Source organism: Pezoporus wallicus, unplaced genomic scaffold, assembly GCF_028554395.1.
Source record: "Pezoporus wallicus isolate ANWC-B61680 ecotype Strahan unplaced genomic scaffold, APGP_CSIRO_Pwel_v1 contig_749, whole genome shotgun sequence".
Classification (NCBI taxonomy): Eukaryota; Metazoa; Chordata; class Aves; order Psittaciformes; family Psittacidae; genus Pezoporus; species Pezoporus wallicus.
The window spans coordinates 3,688,798-3,706,117 of record NW_026641327.1 but is presented as its reverse complement, the minus strand read 5'-3'; the positions used below and the strand labels follow the sequence as shown (position 1 = coordinate 3,706,117).

General features: G+C 40.9%; 1 protein-coding gene across 1 annotated transcript in view; it reads right to left on the bottom strand.

Moving 5' to 3' along the window:
* The window catches only part of TERT (telomerase reverse transcriptase), a 30,348-nt gene extending 18,105 nt beyond the window's left edge, over positions 1–12,243 (bottom strand). Inside the window, exons 1-6 of the mRNA XM_057423108.1 lie at positions 11,805–12,243; positions 8,885–10,772; positions 6,068–6,263; positions 3,199–3,382; positions 1,622–1,804; positions 155–316 (exon numbers count right to left, since the gene is read on the bottom strand). Coding sequence (XP_057279091.1) covers positions 155–316; positions 1,622–1,804; positions 3,199–3,382; positions 6,068–6,263; positions 8,885–10,772; positions 11,805–12,032 — 2,841 coding nt within the window. The 5' untranslated portion in view covers positions 12,033–12,243. The remainder of the gene's footprint in view (positions 1–154; positions 317–1,621; positions 1,805–3,198; positions 3,383–6,067; positions 6,264–8,884; positions 10,773–11,804) is intronic.
* Positions 12,244–17,320: the final 5,077 nt, after the last annotated feature.

Genomic DNA, 17,320 nt, shown 5'->3' with positions numbered 1-17,320 from the left:
CTGAAAAATATCCAACACTATTATCAAATGGTTTATGAAGTAACTGCCAAATGCATATTGTGACACACACAAAAAAAAAAGTTATAAATAAAAATACTGCTTGGACCGAAACCTATTCACAGCAGTAAATAGAAGAAAAATTGGCATATCATACACTTCTCCTATAGGACTTTCTGGCTTTTCCACTTGGAGTAATCATAACCACAGCATAGCGTCGTATGAAGTAGGGAGTTTTTTTCTGAGGTTTTAAGATCCGTGAAACCACTTCTACAAGTTTATCGTGAGGAATAGTATCATATGCCCTGGACACATCAGCCTGAAATAGAAAAAATATCTTCCATTATGTATTCATCAATATCACTGTAAACACTACATTAGTAAGACAAGTATTGTAATATGTAAAAAAGACTGAAGGATAAATCACATAGGAGTGTAACTATTGCATCATTCAGTCCAAATATGTGACAAAACAAACTCATTGTTTATCTGCAAAACCTTTCCTCACTGATCGACAAATATGGCCTTACAAGAGATAACCACCCGTTTTAGCACAATCCTTAAATCTAACGCTGAACCTTCAATCATTTAACTGAAGTTTATTGGTGACACTTTTGTATGTTTAAATATTTTGTATATTTAAATTTTTAATTATTTAAATATTTAAATATTTGTATGTTTAAATATTAAGAAATCTTCCTCTCCATATGATCACGGAGGTGACATCTTAGGCTTTTGGAAAGCTGCAAACCTAGATGTTTTATCTTTCCTAACTCATACTGCAATCTTACCTCTGCTTTTACTTGTCACAGCCAAAATTCAAAACCTTCTGAAAAAAAACAATTTTAGCAGAACTAGGTCAATGATGTGATTTTTTGGCTTGAAGGATAACAAGACAATCACTGAAAGTAATGTCAGGACAGGATGACAACTGACATATGAAAGCACAGGAGAGAAGCCCCATTATAGTGTATATAAATTTCTGTAATTTATACACATCTGTATAACCTGCCCCAATTCAAAGCTATGAACTGAGCTCAAGCACAAAAGATTGCCTGCTAGACATAACAGAAAAAATAAGGTGTTAAGAAAAAACTCCTTCATATAGTGGGATAAGACAAGCACTCATTTTTTCAAGAGAAGAAACTTGTTGGAGAGACACTTGTTGGCAGTTCAAGTATTCATTTTCAACAGAAACTAATGAGAGCGAGATAGAAGAGACCTATTTTTTAAAAAAAATGATTAATTTATCCAAATATGCATAGCAAGTTTTTCCTGGTTTTCCTTTGGGAAGATGGACTGAAAAGCATAACTCATTTTGTATCTTTGTCCTGTTTTCATACTAATGTAAAAGTAACTGCAAAAATCCAGTGCATGTGCTACACGACAAACATAGAAAAATACAGTAAAGGAAATGCTACTGCAGGGACACACCCTGTCAAAAAAAAAAAAACAACCAAACCCCATCTTGAAAAAGCCAAACCAGAGCCTGTGTTAGGTATGCACAAAAGTTTATTTTGAAAAAGAAATAATTATGCAGTCAGATCACAGCTATTACAGCTACAGAAGTATTTACACAAGTTGACTTTGAAAAATTAGTTTGAATGTGTAATTAAAGGCATACCTTTACAAAGTAGAAATGAGGAATTTTATCATATGATTCAAGCACTTCTGTAACAAAATTCTTCCATGCCCTGTAGATATCATCTTTCCCAAACACTGAGGAGCCAATAAAACTGCTGTTTTTAGTCCGTTCATAATTTAACACACTAAATAGATTTTTCAGTTCAGTGTTGTATTGCTGCACCTACAGAGATCAAAGAGAATCACCTTAAAGTATGCTGAAACATGTTAAATTCTGTCCAATGCACAGACTTCACACTTAGATGAAAAATGAGATTAAATTTATGTATTACTTTGTTCAACTGCTGTTTTCAGAAAGCCTGAATTTAGCTGCAGCAAAAACCTGCAAATGACAAGAGAGCCTCTGTACCCAACTCTTGGAAATCAAAGTGTAATAGTTAAGGAGATAAATAGATGGACTTATTAGTTTTGACAGTCGAGATCTGTCTAATAGCTGAAAACCTCAGTGCCCTCAGCTATTTGTCAGCACTCTCCAACAGGAGTCTATTGCTCCCACTTTTCAGCAGATACAGATACTCCCTCTCAACTCCAGAGCAGGTTACTTCAAATCACTTGACCAGCTACCATGGTTGACTTTGAACCTACATCTTCTTCAGTATAGTCATATCATCCTTTGCCAGATCTGCTACAGGACCCGGCACCTTTAAAGCACTGTAGCTATTTCTGAATTAACTGTGTGTATATTTTCAAATCTGAGACTCTGACTGCCACAAAAAGGCTATGAAGAAGTAACACTTCAGATCTGGTTTGGGAATCACACACCAAGCACTAAGCACTAAGAAGCCATTGACCTATCATCCATTTGGGGAACATCAATCACGTGCACCAGATGCGACCCAGCCTTAAGGAAAAACAATTAATGCAGTCATGCAAGACAGTGAAATCAGGCTCCCACTATGTCTTGTAGTTAACTGGCCTGTTAAACAGATTAGTCTGTGCACTGTGTATTCTGCCTCTGTTCCCACACTGCAGTAATTCCCAGCTTCTTCTGTATCTCCCTAACGCGGTTCATCCAGCTTCCTTGCTATTCCTGGACCTTCTGCAATACACCCAATTCACCGTTTGGCCCTCTGGGCTGACCTGGCATCAAAGCCAACTAGTCAACACACACCATCAGTATTCAGGTAAATCCCAACAAGACAGACTTGTCTAATCCTCACGTGCTGGTGTGCCAAACAAATACGACATGTTAGTTCAGAATACTGACGGAGATTTATGTCCTTCTACTCTCATAGGTGAGTGACGCCTACCACAACCAATTAGTAAACCTGAAGGAATAGAAAGAGAAGAGGAAAAAAAAACCCTAATAGGCCATACCATTCCACTAGATTCACTTCTTTAAGACAGGCTTGCAAACAGAAGTACATGATTTTGGAACTGAAGGCTAATGGTAATTAAGCACTGGGAAGGGAGAAGTCAACAAGTAAGCCCATTCAGTCATTCCAATTTGAATGTTCCAGTTCAACATGTTAAAACTAGTTTTATATAACAAAAAGCTCACTCGCTTTATTAGTTGCCTGCATTAAACACATATAAAACAATAAAGAAAATAAAAACCTTCTTTTCTCTGCTTTCCTTGCTGAACGCTCGTGCATTAACAACGCTGCTCACATTTACTATGGGTCTTAACCCATTTGGTCTGGGAATGAACCGGAGCCTTGATGTCACATATTTTTTTTGACGGATAGCTTCAATATCTTCTGAAGATAAAGCATGTAGACGTACTCTGGCAAAATGGTTTCTAAAATACAAATACACATTAAGTGTAAACAACAGGAAAGGCAGAAAGTCAAAACATTTAATCCCGTTATAATAAATGAAGCCAAATATTTTTCTAAGAAGATAATTACAAATACTAACCCCTGCAGAAAGTGACATGGAAATCTGAATTTCAGAACAATTTCATGGTACCTTAATGAAAATGTAATACAAAAAGGAAAAGAGTACTCATTTCTGCTTGATGCAAATTAAGATAATTAAAACCAAATCTTAATTAACACAAATGAAAATTTTAGCACAGATTAGCTGAATACATCTGAAAATTAGGACATATTTTATACAAAACAACAGGAAGTTGGCTGTTTCTCATGCTTTCATAAACTTGAGGGATATTAACAAAGTTGAGCAGAACCTTCTGAAAACTATGTTAAGAAAGATTCAGGGAAGGAACTACACGAGATAATGAGCTGTTCCACTCACAGCATCTAGGGGACCTACTACTTATTAAAAGTGAATACCAGGATACATATACAAAAAGGGGTATTTAAATATCCAGTAACATGATTGAAAAGAATTGATCTGATGAGCACGTGTCAGCTAATAATGAAGAATGGAAGGCTCCCAAGTCATGGTTGTGAGGTCTGTAAGTTCATCTTACTGGGAAATGTGCTTCCACCTCAGACATCCCCCCAGAATTTACAGTTCAGTGTAGCTTAATCAATCGTTTTCTAAGCAATGAATCAGGAAAAGGAGGTGGAGAAAAAGCCCTTGCTTTTAAGTTAACACATATTGTTAAAATGCCCTAGATGCAACATAAAAGACCTGGATCAATCTCCTGCTACTTGTACTGCTCAGAAAGACAAAATGTGCCATTCCAAAAAGCCCTACAGGTTATGATACTCCCCTGGGAAGTGAGACAACTCAATCCCCACAGAAGAAGTGGGACAAATGCCTGAAAACACTGGCTGGGTAAAAGAGGATGGTGCATGGAAAGCCTCAAAATGGCCGAGGCAGCCCTAAACAGCTGTATATCCAACACCCAATTTCTCTCTTGTGTGAAGTAGGCAGCTTGCTGCCTGTACAGGTGTAGTATAATGGATTAGCAGGAGACCTCATGTTATCCTGCACACTTGAAAAAGCAGTGCTAAAATCCCTGGCACTGTGAGTGAAGCTTAAGCACAGCTGCTGGGATTAGACTAGAAGTCCATGCAGCTATGTACCCTCTAGCCAACAGCAAACATCCTGACCTCACAGGATATCCTCAGCAGGCACACAGCACAGGACTTCTTTGGGATACTTCCCCACCTTCCAGTATTGTGCAGTTCACAGATTTCCCACGTCAAAAGGGAGGTGGAACTTCCTATACAGTAGGGAAGTATGTGGGGAGGAAATCAAAAAAAACAAGATCAACCTAGCTTAGGGTTTTTTCAGTTCAGAGCACCTTGTCTTTACACACTGGGTTTTTCTGGGAAACTGGGAATAGGGACAAAAGGGCTAAACCCAAAAATATTTGTTTTCTTTCAATCAGATGCTCCACTACAAAACAGCATATCTAATACGTAAAAATTAGTACTTGATGATACTTTATGCTAAAGGCAGCCTTGAAGGTACATTAAAATGACATAAAGCACTAATTGCAACACTAAGGCTGTTAGTTTGAAGACCAGACAAACATAGTATGTGGGACTGAAAATTATATTCTACTACTACTATTTAAATTGCATACTCTGTGCTACAAATGCAAATGAGGTCAAGACCCCATTCAGTGCAAACACATATGCAGAAAAGCTGCACTGCAGATATCCAAGCTGAAATCAGAGAGTGGTGGGGCAGGAGGGAAAAAAAAAAAAAAAAATCACACACATAACATTGCAGACCAGGAGACCACTGTGAAAGCAAAAGGTTCTCCATATAAAAGAGCCATTAAAACACAAGATATGAGGTACGCTCATTTTGCACAGTTCCAAAGCGCTCTCAGATACCAACAGTTTCTAATGAAAACCCAGAAGATGTGAATTACGGAGATGTGTGCATAATCCTGTTCATTAAAACTGCCTTCAGATCTTTCATATTTTCTGACTTAATTGCTTTGAATTTGATCTTAAATAATGACCTAACTTAAATACATGCATGCATTTTTAAGACCAAAAAAGCAGCATGGAATTCCACAGCTGCACTACAAAAGATAAATATTCAATAAAATATAAACAGAAGATAAATATTCAATAAAATAAAATATTCACTTCAATAAAATCCTCAAAACACAAGACTACTGCCTGTATTCCTAAGCAGAGTATTACAGCATTTCAGCAGAGGTTTGATTATGTATAATTAAAACAATTGAAGCAAGTTGAGTATTTTTAAAATGAACTATCCCAAGGTTACTTTGGGATTGTTGCTGTGCTTTACTCACTGTTAAAAGGTGTAAAAAAAATCAACTTACCAAACCAAAAACCTCATTGTAATGGATTTTACTATTACAAAGGTTTCTCTCCTCCTACCACAGAATTCTAAATTTGAATCAGTTTTCTCACACAAAATATTTCTGAATTTACAAGCTGTGCACATTACGATCACAGACTGAATTTTCTTTTAGGAAATTAAGCAAATAAAAAGGAGGAAAAATGGGCAATAAATGAAAGCAGAATTGTAAAAACATGAGATTTCCACATATTCTACTAATGTTTGATTCATTTTCTAGCGTTACCTAATTCCAATGCTCTGTAACTTGCCCCAGACAAACTTTCGGTAGTAGAAAAGCAAGTTCTTCTGGAACGTGGTCTCAGTGACATAGAAAAATGATCTGAGCAACTCAATAACATAGGTATCCATCAGCCAGTACAGGAATTTAGCCAGAAGTTCTTCACGGAAACAATGTTCATAAGCAGGAACAAAGTGATCACCTTCAATAAACAATTCAAAGGTAAATATCAGCTATTTGTATTAGTAAAGAAACAGAACACACAAAAAAAAAACAACACACATAACACTTTCTTAGCTTGACATTAATGGAAAGGAAAAAAAGCAAATACAAAAAATGGCACAAATACCACTCCAAATTTTCACTGTCATTAAATAATGTGACTCACCCAAGCTTGAAGTACAAACATCACAATTAATGTGCAGTGACAAACTGACAGGATACGAATACATGCCATAAGTAGCACAAAGACTTACTTTCTTCCCCCAGTGTCGACTGTGGGAGGCACTATGGCAAGATTATTGTGAAGGGAAAGGTAAAATGGGAGTCAGCCTACTACAATAAAAAAAGTTTTTTAGAAAAGGCAAAAGAATGAAAATACTTAGGTTTAAATATAACAGAATTAAACTGGGCTGACTTGGGGATGAGAATGACATTCAGATTTCCCAATAACATGAAAATAAAGTTTAGGGTTAGGCTTTATTTCAGACATCCTTTACAAAACTTACTGCTGTGGTCAAAAAAGAAAAAAAAAAAACAAAAAATCACCCTAAGTCCATCAGCACTTATGACATTTAGATAGCACAAAAATTATGAACCCAGAACATTCCCAGCTGCTGTCAGATTTAAGACCATAGATCTGTGGTGAATAGAGAATAAAACCCTGTGCTACAATACTGATTTTTTGCCACCTTCAATAATACTTTTCCTAATTAAATTTAAGAGTAAAATTTAGCAAAATGCAACATGGCAACAGAAAGAAATGATACAGAAATATTATCTTAGCTGCAAAGCACAAATAATGATTATGGCACAAATGTGTTAAAACCAGTTTAATTTTGACACAATGCAGCCGAGGCTTAAATCTCAAACTTATAAAATGGAAGTAAGTCTCCAGTTCTCTAACCTGTCTGGATTTATTGCACTTCAGGACAGAGACACTCTCATGCACTCCCAAGACTATCATAAGGAGATAAATCAGTGCTCACTTCAACACAAGGCAGCTAACATTAATCAAAAAAATCCAATGACTGTTAGAAAATTCTCCAATTTAAGAGTTGCAATATGCAATTATGATACACAAATTAAATTGGGATGTTGTTAAGTAGCTGTCCTGGAACCAGATACTTTGTTTTGTAAGTTACTAACAACAGATGTAAATGATTACAATTCAGGGAAATGATAAGTAACCATTACTATTACTTTTGGAGGAAAAAAACCCAAACGCCCACAGTGCAGCAAAGGAATGAAATGTGTCTTTGAAATCCAAACACAAGGGAGCAGTTCCATGACAATTAAAATCAAGCCTATGTGTTGCTTTTCCTGGAATAAGGTCAGAGGATAAGAGACATTTTTTTAAGATATGATGTTCCAAATGGCTACAAACCAAACGTGTATCTTACAATAAAAACACTTTAAAATATGTAACTGCTCAGCATTTAAAAAAAACATCGTTTTGAGTTTCTGAATAAAGAATTAATATGTCTGCTAGAATTGACAGGTTTTTTATGGAAGTGTAACCTCTTCCATTTTTGACATCAGTTCTCAAACATCAGAATTTTTACTGTCCTCTTACATTACAAAGAACCTTTAGTAATTTTAGAACCTTACTGCACCTTTTAAAAAGCAATACCCTTTTCAGTACACGTTACTGTAGAACTAAGTACATTACCAGGAAAGAAAAAATACTGCAAACATATAGTCATGGAAGTGCAATCCACACTGTACAGATGGAGAATGGAAGCACAGATAAATGACAGCATGCATTAGATCCTGCAGGAGTCAACTACAAAACCACAGCTACAAGCCTGAATTTATGTCTTAGAACAGTGTCTGAAGAAAGACTTCTTCAGAGAAGCAAAATTTACCTGTCACCTGAAACAAGGACTAAACTGAAGGGTTTCACACAGAATTTGGAGCAATCAGCTAATGCCAGGGATAACTTGGTCTTGTGACCTCTGCTCCACTAATTACTCAACCTGAACTAGTGCTCAGTAAGGGTCTCTTGTTTGTAGAGGGCTCTAGAAAGGTGACAGATGGTGGGCAACCCTCATACTGCATGGTTCCCATACTCGCATCTTTCTCACAGGGTTGACATGAGTGGCAAAAAACCCAAACACACTGTGGGATGAAGGCTCACTACACTAGCAGAGGGACACATGCTGCTACAAGTGTTTTATCTGCCTTTAGTTCTTTCTGAAGGCTCATGGTAACCAACAAGCAGACTGCATTTGTTCATTACGTGCTCTGGTGATGCTTCAATGAATTTTCAGAGTTACTGCAATTTGGAGGGTAGGGGTGGAAAGGGAAGATCCTTTTTGGAAATGCTCAGGTTCGGAATTCATATTGATGAAAATGCCATCCTATTAAATACAAAAAGCATGAACGAAAACAATGAAAACTTCAGGTTTTGGAAGGAAGACAGGCTTAACTGTTCTTCTGTTTTTAATTACAAACACTACTAGTTTGCTCTCTCAGCTACAGTTATTACCAATGAACCCAACTACTCCGAACCCTGATTCATTACCCTGCACTTCCCACCTTAAACATGAACACCAGACATCTGACACCCCCCACCACTTAGCTCTTTAATATAAGAAGTACCTTTAACTAGACGAAGCCACATGCAGTCATTCACTCGCATCTTCCACATCAACTCCTTCAGTGAAAGCTTTGCAAACTTCCCCATGGAAATGAATACTTTCACGTTTTTTAAGAACTGGCACTTGTTATGGTTTGAACCCCAAAGCTCAGCAGGGATGACTTGCTCCAGGCACTCCCTCACAAACATGTACACCTGCCAGTGGCTGCTGTGCCGCTTGAGAAGGTTCCTGAGGTCAGACTCACACACCCCTCCTGGATTTTGCTCCTCACTCTGTGACTTCTCATGCACAGATTTTGCAAGAGGAGTGCATAAATTGTCTGGCACATTAGTGTGACCAGATTCACATCTGCTGCTTGTCACACCATTAGCAGGCTCTTTCACAAACTGTTCCGCTTGTTTGTGAGCCTCTGCTTCTCCAGGCAAAGTTACCCCACAAGGCAGCTCAGTTTTTCTCACACTGGCTTCAGATATCTTAACAGGGCAATAGTTTTTCAAGATAGCTAAGTAAGGGCACTTTCCATGGTTCTTTAGCAGCTTCTCAAATGTATGTCTCATTTGCCAATAGCGCTTGGGCAACCTCTTCTTTCTCCAGTTGCGACGTAGCAGGTTTCGGTTGTGTTTTTTCTGCAACAGACTTGTGTTTAAGAATATAGTTTCTATAAGCCGTCTTCCACCTGCCTGACAGCCCTGCAAGCGATTCAGTAAAAATGATTTAGGAAAACATTCCCGAAAACTCCTGCAGGAATAAAGCAGCAGCTTCTTATTAAAGTACACTGCAGAACGCAAGAGCTTATTTGGTAACTTCTTCGCCAAATGACCTACAGGACTTTTTTGCCTTTTGCATTTTGAAGAAATACCCTCCACAGGTTTAGTTTGCACAGAATCCGACTGAGATTCATGCATACACATTTCTACTCCTTTCCTATGGGATTCTGCTTGCATTTCAGTGCTGGACTTTAAAAGTTCATTACTCTGAACTCCTCGTGAACAAGATCTTTCACGTGCCACAACAATCTTCCTGTCACGAGATGCGTGAACTAAAGAAGGACCAGACATATCATTGTTACTTCTTTGAGAAATGTGCCTTTTTTTAATGAGACTTGCAGAATGTGATGCCACACACTGAGTTCCACATTTCTCAGAACTACTTTGGTTTACAGCAGGAGTGAGATTACAAGCCTTTTCCTCTACTCTTGCTCTCTTAGCTGGAATTTCACGTTGTTTCCTATTAAGCTTCCTTTTTAAAGATGGTACCATAGCTGACAAACACAAACTGGAGCTACTCTGTGTTTCCAGATGCTCAGTAGCTGTTCTAATCTGTCTGCTTGCTTTAGAAACAGCTTTTGTAGAATACCGGTAACTGGGCATCGAGCTTCGTATCTTGTTTTTTCTACTTCCCATGCTGGAGACATTAGTGCCAAGTCTTTGTCTGCTTTTCCACCAATGTGACTTTGAAAGATACTGTCTATGAAACACGAGCCTTTTTTGCATATAGTCAAGCAATCTACTACGTTTACGCTTTGAAAACCTTTGTCTAACAAATGCAGAGGGTGAGCATACATTATGTGGAATAAGTTCATAAACGGGTTGCCCACAAACTTGGTAACAATTACTAGGGGGAACCAGCATAAAGATTGCACAATGTTCCATTAAATACATCATCACATCGTCCCCTATCCTGCTCAGCAGTGTTTCCCAGACGCCACTGGTACAAGTCGTTTCCGTTCCAGTATTGGATAGGTAGCTGTATACACGTGAACATGGCATGACTGGGAGATGAGAACTGTTTTCATCCAGTAAGGCATATCCATATGCGAGGACATTCTTCTTTCTTTTTTCACACAGTCGCTGAACAACTCTTGCAGTAACTTCTTTCTGACTAGACAACTTGAGGAAAGAAAACTAGCTTTTATCACTGACACTTCCATAAACCACAACACACAATTTAAATAAACAGACATGCAAGATACAAAGTCCTAGACACCAAGTTTTGAAGCAGTATTAGTGATCCACATGGGCAATACTAAAGAAGGGTTTTCAAGTGTACCACAAGATGTTTACGCGCAGCAATGTGGGCCTATGACTTTAAGGAAGTCTTTTTAACATCTGCCCTGTTGATCGTGGATTTCATGCCCAGGAAACACCCTACACTATGCCCCTTGGCTCCCCGCAGCAAACCGGCCCCCAAGACCTCCATGTCATTCTGCCCTACACGTGCTTACACAGGCTCTAACCTCCAGGGAACTAACACTGATTTTCTTGAGGCCTCCATTTCCTTTTACGTACAGAAAAGCTCAATTAAACGACTTCGTTCGCAATTCTAAGACAAGCTTATTTACTACCATAGCGCAGTTCTGCTCATGCACTCTAAAACTCTTAGAAAAGCGGCCTTCCTTCTCCGTCAAGTTTCTTCTGCTTAATTACCGGCCCACAAGCGATTTCTCCCCTCACTAGAGTGGGAAGTGGCACTCGTAATTCCTCGTCGCTCCCCGGCCGCACTCGGTTTGCTCCCCCGTACCACACACGGTACGCAGGTAGCCGGGGGCTCAGCGGCACGCAGCCCTTCCGCGGTACCTAACCAACCACCCACCCGCCGCCTTTGTTTGCTCACCCTCCAGGAGAAGAGAAGGGGGAATGCACTCATACCCCTCCCCGCTGGCTGGAGCGGGCTGGCGGGGCCCAGCAACAGCCACGAGGGGCACGCATGAAAGACAGGAAGCGTGGTGCCACCATCTACCGCAGGCAGCGACGCCCTTCCGCAGCCCCCCAAGGGCAGCCACCGGCTCTGGTGCTCCCTCCAGCCACTGGAAGGGGGGCTTCGCCCGGACCCCAGCAGGCCTCACTCCTCGGCGGGGGCTGTGCAGATACGGCCATCCCGGGCCCCACGCAGGCCACCGGCACTCTTGGCCTGCCTCTTACCTGCTTGAAGGTGAAGGGCCGGGGGATAGCGCGGGCCCCCCGGGGGACGCACACCAGGCACGCCCCCACGAAGGTCCGGTAGCAGCCTATGTCGTCGCCCCGCAGCACCTCGGCCTCCCCGGAGCTGCTGTCCTGCAGCTGCCGGATGAAAGTCTCCAGCGGGGCGACCTCCGCGTAGCAGCCGCGCAGCGCGGTCAACACCGCCGCGAAGGAGTCCGTGCCCGCCATGTTGTAAGAGGCAGTGCACGCCGACACCTGAGGCCGCCCCGCGCCTCGCTCCCCTCCCTCCCGTACCGCTGCGCTGCGCTCCCCCGCCGTTGCTGCCGGCGGGTGACAGAGAGCTGCTGACTAAAACAACGAAAACAGAGTCACTTTTAAATATGAAGAAAACGCCCTCGCAAAATCATCCCGCGGCTGCTCCGTCTGAGCACCACCGACCCACAACTGCCGGGCAGGGGCGGTGGCCAAGGTGAGGTGAGGCGGGACGGGGCGGGGCAGGGAGGGAGGCCGCTGTCCAGCTCTAGCGCTCCTTCGTTACTTCTTGAGGCGCTATCTCCTGAGGCTACGGGCTCGGCCTGAGGCGGGTGGGAAGGAGCGGCTGTGGGGCAGGGAGCTAGCACCGGCTAACGAAGATGTGTGGTATGGCTTCCGACGGGAACACAGGGTGAGCGGGGACTGGATTGAGGGCAGACTGAGGAGGACTTGGGGGTGCTGGCTGGTAAGAAGCTCAACATGAGCCAGCCAGCTTCAGCGTGCGCTTGTAGCCCAGAAAGCCAGCTGTATCCTTGGCTGCATCAAAAGGAGCGTGACCAGCAGATCGAAGGAGGTGATCCTGCTCCTCTGCTCTCGTGAGACCTCACTTGGAGTATTATGTGCAGTTCTAGTGTCCTGAACACGAGAGGGATGTGGAGCTTTTGGAGCGAGTCCAGAGGAGGCCATGAAGATGATCAGAGGGCTGTAGCACCTCTCCTATGGAGACAAGCTGAGATAGTTGGGCTTGTTCAGACTGGAGAAGGTTCCAGGGAGACATATCAGCCTCCCAGTAACTAAAGGGGGCCTACAAGAAATCTTTGTATGTGAGAGGAACTTTTTACAAGGGCGTGTAGTGATAGAACAAGGGGGAATGGCTTTAAACTGAAAGAGTAGATTTATGTTAGATATGAGGAAGAAATTCTTCATCATGAGTGTCATGAGGCACTGGCACAGGTTGCCCAGAGAAGCTGTGGCAGCCCCATCCCTGGCAGTGCTCAAGGCCAGGTTGGATGGGGCTTTGAGCAGCCTGGTCTAGTGGAAGGTGTCCCTGCTCATGGCAGGGGGGGTTGAAACTGGATGAACTTTTAAGGTCCCTTCCAAACCAGCCTGTGATTTAGGCTTTTATTTTTAGTCAGCTTTGTAGCATCTTTTCAGTGGATAATTTTTGCTGTGTATTTTCGGAATGCTCAGGATAGTGTGAGTTACAGTCAAGAAAAATGTTGAAGGAAGTTATAAAGTGAGCATTACTACTTTATTAAGGTAGATTTCCTCTGGAAGTAACCAAGAAGATTCCCTTCCCAGGAACCCCTTTAGGACCAGCACTCCATGGAAGATCTGTTTGAAGTAAGAACAACAGTAATGCCTTTGTTTGTTGGTGCTAAGCAGTGCTTATACAGCCTCTAGGCCTTTTTGGCTGCTCAGACTGCCCCACTGGCACCCACTGGTGGTGCACAAGGAATTGGGAGGGGAGACAACCAGGACAGCTGATCCCAACTGACCCAAGGGATATCCCAGACCATATGGTGTCATACTCAGCATTAAACCGAAGGGGGATATTATGGGGTGGCACTGCTTGGGGACTGGTGTGCAATTGGCTGCTTAGGGTTGGTGGTGAGCCATTGTTTTCATTTGCATCACTTGCCTTTCTTGGGTTTTATTTGCCTATCTGTTGTTTGGGGTGTTCTCACAAATTATTTTCTATTTTTTTTTAATTATTATTTATTTTTAATTGTTAAGGTGTCTTTATCTCAACTCGTAAGTTCCTTTCTCACTTTTACCCTTCCAATTCTCCTCCCATCCCACCGAGGAGGGGAACTGAATGAGCAGCTGTGTGGAGCTTAGCTGCTGGCTGGGGTTAAGCCATGCCACCATGGGTTCAGTCCATGCTCAATTCCTATGTGTTGACATGTTGCTGTTCATGCAGATGAGACTCGTATGTTTTGAGACCTCCACACAAACTCATTCTCTCTGGCACATATCTCTTTGTAGCCCAGATGTGGTCTGCCCCATTGCTCTTGGACTTTGACTCCTACTTTAGTGCTGAAGATGCCCTCATCAACCAAATTCACATCTGATTTCACTCTGCATAAATGTGACATCCGTGACCTTGTCACATGGGAAACAAAGCAGAACTGTGTGCACAGTTGGCTCCCTGAAATTTTTATTTACTTAGTACTTTACATATCACTGGGTTATTTATTTATTTTTTTAACTATGTGATTGCAGTCTGCAGTAGCAAAAAGTTCATGAAAATAACCAATGCTCTTCTGGTATCAAACAGGTGGGGAACCTGCTGGCAGTGAAGAGGTGGTGTTGATCAGACAGAATATCCTTACCTGGGGATAATGCTGGAGCATTCCCCAAGTTTATGAAATCAGTCAGCTTGAAAAAAAAAAACAGTTCCTGGTTCAATACACAATTTTGTTTTCTCCTATGGATCTTCATAACAACTCAGAGAGGGTGAGGCCGAGTGATTCTTTCTCAAGCAAGTTGAAGGGTTTGTTGGTTTCACCAGATGAACCACTGCTTATTCCTTTCTGTTCTGGCTTTACTTCTCAGCTCCTACAGCTAGATTTATTCACTCAAGAGGGTTTTATCAGAAAAGCCCAGTTAGTCTGTAACAGGGGGAAGATGCTGTGCTGGTACTGGAGAGCCTCTTGAGGTCCCTTCCCAGTATCTTTCAGTATCTTATGATACAGCTGTAAGCTGTATGCTGAGGACTAGCATTACAAATAGATTATCCTGTTTCACTTGAAACACATCTTGAGGCCATTTTCCTCTTGTCCTGTTACTTATCAGTTGAGAGAAAAGACCAAAACCCACCTTGCTACAACCTCCTTTCAGGTAGTTGTAGAGTGGTAAGTCTCCCTGAGCCTCCTTTTCTCCAGGTGAAACAATCCCACTTGCCCCATCTGCTCCTTGTAAGACTTGTGCTCCAGACCCTTCACCAGCTTTTATTGCGCTTCTGGAGACACCTCAGTGTCTTTTGCTATTGCTACGCACTAGTAAGTACTGTGCAAGAGTATCTTTCGGAAGGAGATGAACATTTGCAAGTTAACTCTAAAACAGCCCCGCCCCAGGCCACTTAACTTCCAAAGCCACCCCAAGCCTAATGAAGATGCCACCTTGCTGCTTATCAAAATTAATCCTATGACAAGTGAGGAACTTTTAAACAGATCACAGATACTGATAATCCGGCATGAGCTGCAATACATTCAATGAGCTTTTGTATATGTTTTCTTCTACATTAACCACACACAGAACCACATTTTTAATCTGATGACATTTCCACAACTAGAAAACTAAAACATTTCATTTAGTATCACCAAAGGTTCTCTACTTACATAGTTTTTCACAACCTTCCTCTTCAATAACAAAAGGTAACTCTATCCCAAATGCCAAGTCTTTTATTTGGAAATGGTATGCAGAAAACAATGGCTTGAACTGGAAAGTCTCGCTTATTTTAAAGAGCTTAGAATGTTCTAATTTTGTATTAGGGTATTCTGAGGTCATTGTCATCACAAGTGCAAGACAGAAGAGCTATAAACTCACAGTACGTAAAGGTGCAAGAGTGATTTTTTTTCAACGGCTACATACAAAAAATTAGAAGCATCAAAAATGCCTGAATATGGTATTCTGCACTTTCAGACGCTGCTCCAGAAGAACCAGTGACTTGGTTGTTTTGACATGAAAAAGGGAATATGCTATGTATGTGAATTAATATCAGGAATTTTTTTCACACACCACTATTATTATGCAATGGGAGTCCCAAATTAGTTTGCCTAACAGCCATGAGCGAGCTGCTTCCAACCAAACCAGGTGCAAGATACAGCAAATGCAACCCCAGTTTTGCATACTTATTTATGTACGTTTAATGCTAAAATCAACAGTCCTCCTTAGTAACAATCGACAGTGTAAAGAGACCTTAACACAAACATGAGTTAAATATCCACTTCAAGACTCCTTTCCATTGCCAGTAGCATGTAAGGAGGATTTCAGTATAAGAAAGACTGCAGTTTGTGACAGAAGAAGTTAGGCACATGTCTTTATCTTTTGGGGACCCAAGTATTTATACGTTCAGATTTCTTCAGTATCTGAACTGTATACAATAGACTTCATAAAATAGTTGCAGACTATAGGAGCAGATCTGTGCTCTGCAAGGTTATTCAATTAATATTTTCAATCAGTGACAAATTGGGGTTACAAAGCCTTGCACAAACAGCATGCAATTCAATACGGAAACTTAAGAATCATTTGGGTTAATTTGTAAACTTACAGACCAAAGCAAAACTGGAATTGGAAACCAGAATTCTTCCTTTCAGAATTTTTTAATTGCATTTTATTTGCTACTGAAAGGAAGGCACTCTGTTTCACTAAAAACCTGGCCTTTAACAATCTAGAACCATGGTTTCTAGATACAGCTGTGTAGTTTGAATTTTGCTGTAATAATTCAACTTGATTATTTCTAGTAATTGGAAAGAAACAAATCAAAATACCTCCTTAAATGAACTGTGCCATGGAATATGGATTTTAAATGGTGTGAAAGGAAGATACTTATTCTTCACCAGGCTGTTTTTTTTTCTTCTGTATTCAGGTAGGTTGTTATTCCACTTGAATGATGTGTGTTTCATCTTGTAAGTAGAACTGGGCAGGGAAAGACCCTTTGAAACACGAGAGAATTGGGCTATTAGGTCACAGGCTCACCCCATGATGAAGAATTTGAGATGCATTAAGAGACTTTCCTAGCACATAACAATGATTTACATTATATGAATACCTGCTATGCCAAGAAACCAGAAGGTCTGTCAACAATGCAGAAGGATTTATATAAACTCAGATACATATTGAAAGAAATAATTTTACAGGTTGGGCTGGGTTTTTCTTTTCCACATCTTCATTCAATTTAAGACAACCGAACCCTTCTGTCATATTGCAGGCTAAGAAGATGGCAAAATTTGAATTTTAACAGCCCTGCCTATATTTCCAATGTGTGTTTTTTTTTAGCTATGAAGGTAAATGCCCACATACAACTTTAATAATGATTTCTAGAATTTTCATGATTTGTAATTATCATGTAGCTCAATATTATACATGTTTGTCAGCCTCCAGTCTGGCAACAATGCTCGATTCTGTGGCAACACACTGACTTTTTTCTTTCATAGCCTAGTGGCATGAGCACTGCACTTTCAGTTAGTGAGTTATCTCAAAAACACAGATTTTGGTATTAATTACAATAGTCAGGACACTCAGGCTTTCACCAAAGA